We start from the raw sequence: 8,147 nt of genomic DNA on the forward strand, positions 1-8,147 counted from the left end.
GGGGTTACAGGTAGCTGAGCAGAAAAGGCTTTTGGGAAGTATAAATGCAGCCAAAGCTCTAGAAACCAGAAAGGGCCACAGGCGGCTGTGTCCGCTCTTTTGGTATCTAGGAGGCGGACACTGATTCTGGACAGACCCTCATATAAGTTGGCCAGGAAAAAGGGTTCCTAAGGAGAAAAATCGGCCATTGGCTAAGTGAATAGCTAAGTCTATTTGAAAGGTCAAAACTGATTTAGAAGGAGAAAGAATTATGTATATGTAGAGGATATAAAGGTAAATCAAAATTCAAACAAGTATTTACAAAATTTACAGAATAAAAGAATCCACATATCTGCATAGCCAGAATAAGAGGAAGCGGTGTACTCTAGGGCGGTTGCAGGGGAACCGTCTGCGCCCTGGTGTCGGACGACAAAGTTGGTCCAACCCCTATCCTTCTCGTTGGTTCGAGCGAGTGACCAACCTTCGTGGTCGGACACCGGCTCCTGACCATCAAGTGAACCCAGGACTGGGTCGTCACCCATGATTGGGAGATGGGAGACCAGAGCCACATCCATTAGGGTTGGGCTGATTGGACCGTAAGGGAGAAGGAAAATGCCTAGTTGCACGTTCCAGAAGGCCGCCATGGCCAGTAAGACCTCATCATTAAGGTATAAGGGTTTGGTGGAAAGGTAGATGGCTTTATCGATCCCCTGGCGCTTCCATTGCTGTCCGAAGGTGGGGGATAGCCTAGAATACCAAGTTCGAAAGGCTTCTTTTGGATCCGTGAGGTGAGTCTTGATGTGGTCTGTGATACTCTCAGATTTGAAATCTAGATGGTTAATGGCTAGAGGGGTAACTTGAGAGATGATACTCCTCGTGTGAGAAGCATCTTCAGAGGTAGTACAGTAAGGGCGTAAGGTAAGGGTAAGAACGCAGAAGGAAACGAAGAAGACCCCAGGATCAGAACCATAGAAGGGTAGAGCAGGGGCATATTGATTCACCATGATTGCAACAGGTTGAGGTTTGCGTGAAATTAGAGGAAAATTTTAGCAAATGAGAGAAGAAGATTGGGAATGGATGGCGTAAGGAAGAAGAAGAAGTTGAGAGGTTTAGTAGGGTTTTTCATAAACCCCGTGATGGGATCGTGTAATGATGAATAGACTCCCAAAACGTCACATCTCGCGTTAACCGAGAAGTGACGACAGGGAGTTGGGCGGGATGAGGCAAATTGTTAGGTATTAAAATATTTTAGGGTTTTATTTGGCCTGTAGATGGACTCAAAAACTTGGGCCCGCAGACAAACCCAAAAAGGGTTGGGTATCCCACGCATCCATTTAGGGAACCAATCAATCAGTCGGTACCCTGTCTGGTCGGTCGGTCGGTTGGTAGCACCAGAACAATCAGCAAAGGTGCAACCACGAGACGGTTCTTCAGGCAATTGCAAGGGAACCAGTCAACCAGTCGGTAGCCTGTCTGGTCGGCTGGTCGGTTGGTAGCACCAGAACAGTCAGTAGAGGTACAACTACAAGATGGTTCTTTAGGCAGTTGCAAGGGAACCAGTCAACCAGTCGGTAGCCTGTCTGGTCGGTTGGTCGGGTGGTAGCATCAGAACAGTCAGTAAAGATACAACCAAAAAACAGTTTTTTTGGACAGTTGCAACCGCAAGACGGTTCTTTAGGCAGTTGCAATCATAAGGCGGTTCCTCAGGGTAGTTGCAACCGACTAATAATCCGACACACACGATCCAATAACCAACTTGGAAGGCATATAACAGGCACCTCGCATCCGGAAAAAGGCATATTCAATCAGTATCAATTTCAAAGAAATTTGTTTTGGGAATCATCCTTTTTATCTTTTTGTATCTGTTGCTTTTATTTTCTTACATTCTGTACGGTATTTAGGGATTTACAATTCCAGATATTATTATAGTCAATTCGAAATTAATTTTCGGATTTTACTTTTTATTGTTGAAAATAGCATCAACAATAGTATTTTATTAATTAGTGAAAGTGTGTAAGAGAATTTGACATTTTTACCCTTAAAGAGTAATAATAAAGTAATGATATTTTCGTAATTTGCGTAAAAGTAGAGATATTTTCGTATTTATATATAAAGTACTTTTACTATATTACAAAAGAAATATTTTTAATTGAGACAAACTATAATGATAAAAAAAATATATTTTTAATTGGGATAGAAAAAGTATTTATTTTTAAGTATTTTTAATTGACCAATTTCTAACCATAAATAAACACTACTAGAATAATAGGCTAAAGCTGCGGTAAAAAAAATCACAGCTTCATTATTGGTTGGTGACTTTTTACTGAAAAGTCACAGAAAAATTTACGGAACCACCACCGCAGATTTTTGCTAGTGACTGTTTTTAAAATTGTGACAATTTCGTGACAATAAGTTGCAGAATAATATCCATAACATGTTCGTAACTTAAAATAGCCACGGAAGTTGCATCAACCCCGTGACGTTATATTGTCACAAAGGTTGTGGGATTGCCGAGATTTTTAAGTCACGAGAGTTACAACAAATTCGTTTATATTATATTGTCACGAGAGGTACAACAAATTCGTTTCTATTATATTTTCACGAATGTTGCAAGAATCTAATGAGTTTTCGTACTCATGAACATTGTAACAATATCGTGACAAGTTTTAGTGACAAATAATGCAACAATATCGTAACTATTTTTCGTGACAAATATTCCAACAATATCATAATTATTATATAGTCACAAAAAATTGTAGCATTTTCCAAGATTTTTAATCACGATAATTGTAACAGTACTGTAACTTTTTTTAGTGAGAAAATTTGCAATTATCACAAAAATTGTTGTCAATTCTATTACGATGTTTTGAATATTTTTTTAAACAATATTGCTATTTTTATAAATTTTTTTTGTATTTCAATTCATATTGTAAAGCAAAAATTAAATTAAAAAATATTAACAGAAAAAAAATACCAAATGAAATATGATAATAAATAAGGGAAGAAGTCATTATATGAAAAACAATACAAATAGTAATAGACTGTCTACTAAAATTCAAGAAAGCCAAATCTAATACTAACATAAATAGTTCAAATAATAATATTCCTAAGATAATAACAATCCTAATATATCAATCGGAATAACAATACAAATAGTAATAGACTATCTACTAAAATTCAAGAAAGCCAAATATAATACTGACATAAATAGTTCAAATAATAATATTCCTAAGATAATAACAATCCTAATATATCAATCGGAATCAGAACGGGTAGCATTAATTGTTTCATCACTGTCACCTTGCTCAGATACTTGATGTGTTTTGATTGGAGCATTTTCATCCATTTGTAGTGGGTTAGGCACTTGAAAAATTGACTGAAGAAAGGGCTCTGCAGTATTAGAGGTGTCGTCACTAAATCGTAGGTGTGGATTGTGTGTATGCGCAATGAACTGCGATAATGTCTTCATATACTTTTTCAACTATAGTACACAAAAAAAATGATCATCTATTAGTACGTTGAATTGAAAAAATTGATAACTAAAGGTAAAAAGTAACTACATTCAAATAAATAAAATTACCTCATCAAGATTTGTTTGTGTTTCTTGTAATTTTTGTTGCATGGAGCGAAACTCGTTTAAGGATGTTGTTGGGGGTGGTGGGGGATAGCATTGTGTAGAATGAGAGAAAAATCCTTGTAGCATTACACGAGTAATCTTCCCACATGAACCATGACCCGACACTCGCGCTTTTTTATCAATTCCTCCGTATGCATCCACAAGGTCTTTTAGAGTCAAATTACTTTGGTTACCTAGAGATAACTTACTAAGAATGTCCTATTCAACAAAAATAAATATCATGCTATGTGTAACAAAATCAATAATAGTTACAGATTTGAATATGGTATATACAAATTATAATATTCATCTAATTACAAAAATTAATATAAAATAAAAAGAGAAATACAAAACATAATTAGTTTTACCTCGGTTTTTGCTGCCACTTGTGATAGATAAGTGCCATTAGGTTTGACAAAAAACCTTCGATGGATTTCAATTTATGTTGGACTACGTCCCAAATCGATTTCTTACAACAAAAAATTTAAAGTAATGAGATTTCTTTCATAAATATATTTAAAATAAATAAAAATATATATAGTTTTATTAATAAAACATATCGTTTTAAATAATGAAATGGAAAAATAAAAAAGGTGCTACCATTTTTTTTGTACAAGTCCAGTAGACCATGCCCTCCTCGGTATTGATTCAATTGTGCATCATCATTTTTCTCACGATTTCCGGTGTTCCTTTGTTGCACAGCGCGGTAATTTTCAGAATCCCATCTACTTTTCATGTCGGCAAACTGCATACTGGTCAACCACTCAGGTTTTTTCCGCTTATTTCTTGGGATACGTAATGCCATTCTCAAAACATCAGCAGATTTCTTGTCAAATAGCTTATTTGTACCTTGAAGGTACCTCATCACTTTGTTTGCAACTATCCAGTGGTCAACAACCGGATTACTCTGATAGCTCACTAATACTCCAACAACATATGATATGTCAGGCCTGGTGCAAACCCGAGCATACATAAGACTTCCGACTACTGAAGCATAAGGGATATTTCTCAGGCATTCCCTTTCAAAGTCATTTTTCGGACACTGACTCAAATTGAGTCTGTCACCCTTCACAATGGGAGCTACACTCAATGAACAATCTTTCATATTAAATATTTCTAGAACTTTTTTGATATAGGCTTCTTGAGACAAACCCAAAATGTTTTGATTTCTACATCTATGGATCTTAATGCCAATGACATAAGATGTCTCTCCCATATCTTTCATATCAAAGTTCTTTGAGAGACATTGTTTCACCTCATATAACATCTCTTTATTATTAGTTGCAGGCAAAGTATCATCCACGTACAACACAAGGAAGAAAATACGACTCCCACTAACCTTCTGGTATATACAATAATCCATGACATTTTCTTCAAATCCGAATGAAGAAATAACATCATGAAATTTCAAATACCATTGGCGGGAGGCTTGCTTTAATCCATATATGGATTTATTAAACTTACAGACTAAATTTCTCCACCATTAGAGGTAAATCCTTCAAGTTGTTTCATATAAACCTTTTCCTCTAGATCACCATTTAGGAATGTCGTTTTCACGTCCATTTGATGTAACTCAAAATCAAACTGAGCTACTAATGCCATGATCACACGGAGAGAATCTTTCTTCGATACCGGAGAAAATGTCTCGGTGTAATCGATTCATTCCCTTTGAGTGAATTCTTTGGCAACAAGTCTTGCTTTATGTCTTTCAATGTTGCCATTAGAGTCTCTTTTGGTTTTGAAGATCCATCTACATCCGATGGCTTTTACACCTTCAGGCAACTCGACAAGATCCCAGACTTTGTTTGATGTCATAGAGTTCATCTCGTCTTTCATAGCACTGTGCCAAAAATTGGATTCTTTAGAATTTATGGCTTGTGAAAACGTTTCAGGATCATTTTCGGCTTTTATATTGTAATTCGATTCTTGAAGATACACTATAAAGTCACTAGAAATAGCTAGTTTTTTTTACTCGTGTAGATCTTCTAAATGTTGTCTCATCATTATCATAAAAAACTTGTTGACCAACTGATTCATCATCATTTTTTTCAACATTTTCTTGATGTTCTTCATTAATAACTCAATCTACATGATCATTTTCAGTAGCTTGTGGAACTTCATTAGTTAATCGTCGAACACGCGTTGAAAACTTGAGGGGTGTGGAAGACAATCAATCTGTCACTTGATTCAGTATGTTAATCTTTATAGTGATTTCTTTCAGAATGAGTATCTTGAAAATGATCACTCCCACTAAACAAGTCATTCTCGAGAAATTTAGCATTTCTCGATTCCACAATTCTAGTGCTATGAGATGGACAATAAAATATACATCCTTTAGAATTTTCGGCATACCCAATGAAATACCCACTAAATTCTCACCTCATACGGGCATCCCCAAACATGTATGTGTCCCAAACTCGGTTTCCAACCCTTGAATAATTCAAAAGGTGTCCTTGCGACAACCTTGGTTGGTACCCGGCTCAATATATACGCAGCCGTCTTTAGTGTTGCAGTCTACAATAACTGAGGAAGTTTCAGATTACTCCTCATACTCATCACCATGTCCATTAATATTCGGTTTCTTTCTTCTGGAACACCATTATGGTCTGGAGAACCAGACATAGTGTATTGGGCAACAATCCCATTCTCTTAAAGAAACCTCGCAAATGGACCGGCAACTTGTCCATTTTCTGTGTATCTGCCGTAGTACTCACCACTTCTATTAGATCTGACGATTTTGATTTGCTTTCCACATTGTTTATCTACTTCAGCCTTGAAAACTTTAAAGGCTTCTAAAGCTTCATCCTTAGAATGAAGTAAGTAGAGATACATGTACCGTGAATAATCGTCAATAAAGGTAATGGAGTATCTCGGACCACTTGTATCCATGTCCGGATAACAAATGTCTGTATGAATAATTTCCAAAAGATTTGAACTCCTTTGTGCTTCCTTTACGGACTTGTTAATTTGTTTACCCTTAATGCAATTCACACAAGTCTCAAAACCAGTGTAATTCAGGGTACTAAGTATCTCTTCATTCACTAATCTCTTAATTCTGTCAATTGAGATATGTCCCAATCGACAATGCCACAACATGTATGAGTTCTCATTCATAACACATCGTTTCAAACCAGCCGTGACATGTAATGAATCAAAAGTAGTGTCGTTTTGCAATTTGATTGAATAAAGACCATCATTTATTTCACCACAACCAACGGTTCTAGATTCAAAATTCAAAAAAAAAAAAACCTAGAGTCCATGAAGTGAAATGAAAAACCCAAATATGATAGTCTTGATACAGAAATTAAATTTTTGGAAAAACTAGGAACATAAAAAGTCTTTTCCAACGCGACTACCGGAATAGATGAACTGTTTACTTCCCATTTGTTTCCTTAGGCTTTCCATACCCTGCAAGGTATTGGAAATATGGATTGTAGAACTAGAATCAATCCACCATGTGTTATAATTAATATTAACCATATTAGACTCATAACAGACAAATGCAAAAGGATACCTTTCTTTTCGAGCCAGGTTTTGAACTTAATGCAGTTTTTCTTCATGTGTTCTTTCTTTTTACAGAAAAAGCACGTAGACTTCTTCTGTATAACCCGCTCGGCTGGCACAGGTCTCTTCCCCTTTGCATCATGCTTTCTCTTCTTGCCATGAACTGTCAGATTCACTTTCTCACATTCCTCCATCAACAGTCTATCTTCCTCTTGAACATACATGGTCATCAATTCATTTATGGCCCATTTATCTTTATGTGTGTTGTAGGATATCTTGAATGGACCGTATTGATGAGGTAAGGTGCACAAAATGTAATGGACAAAAAAGGACTTAGACATGGTCACCTCTAAGCTTCTCAACTACGCCGCAATGTCCCGCATGCGCATTATGTGCTCGCGCACACCCCTCAAACCCGTGAATCTAATGGTGGAGAACTGAATGATTAGTGTACTGGCAAGAGCCTTATCAAACTTGACGAATTGTTCGTCAATAGCTTTCAAAAGCTCTCTGACATTATTATGTTGATCGACAGATGCACGGATACCAATTGATATCTTGGTCTTTATGAGCATCATGAAAAAACAGTTAGATCTCTCCCACCGCTCATAAAGATCAACATCTTCTGGCTCGCTGGTTTCAATAATACCCGGCAGCTCGTGTTTCCGAATAGCACAATCAATGTCCATCCAGCCCAAATGAAGGTGAATCTTCTCCTTCCAAATTTTGTAATTATGACCAGTCAATTCGGGAATATCACACTTAATATCAGATAAATTCATATGATTAAACGCTGCAAAATTAAATATACACGCTTATCAATAAACAAGACAAATAAATTACATGTTCTACCAATGTAGACATGTTAAGACATGAATTTAAAGACATAAGACTTGCCCTTGGACTAAAGTTTTACTCAATTAGATTCAAACAGAACCTAATAATAAAACTATCAAATTACGTTCTTTTTCTTAATTCATGTTGGTAGATTAAGAAATACAATTAAATATTTTATCCTAATTACTCATATAAATATAACAAGACTCCT

General features: G+C 36.2%; 1 protein-coding gene across 1 annotated transcript; it reads right to left on the reverse strand.

Annotated features, from left to right (window-relative positions):
- Positions 1-7,461: 7,461 nt before the first annotated feature.
- On the reverse strand, positions 7,462-7,881 carry LOC127242878 (uncharacterized). Its single transcript, XM_051262588.1, has one exon. It carries the CDS (start codon positions 7,879-7,881, stop codon positions 7,462-7,464), a length of 420 nt encoding a protein of 139 aa, XP_051118545.1.
- Between the last annotated feature and the right edge of the window lie 266 nt (positions 7,882-8,147).

Source organism: Andrographis paniculata, unplaced genomic scaffold (genome assembly GCF_009805555.1).
Source record: "Andrographis paniculata isolate CXL003 unplaced genomic scaffold, ASM980555v1 Contig89END, whole genome shotgun sequence".
NCBI classification, from domain to species: domain Eukaryota; kingdom Viridiplantae; phylum Streptophyta; class Magnoliopsida; order Lamiales; family Acanthaceae; genus Andrographis; species Andrographis paniculata.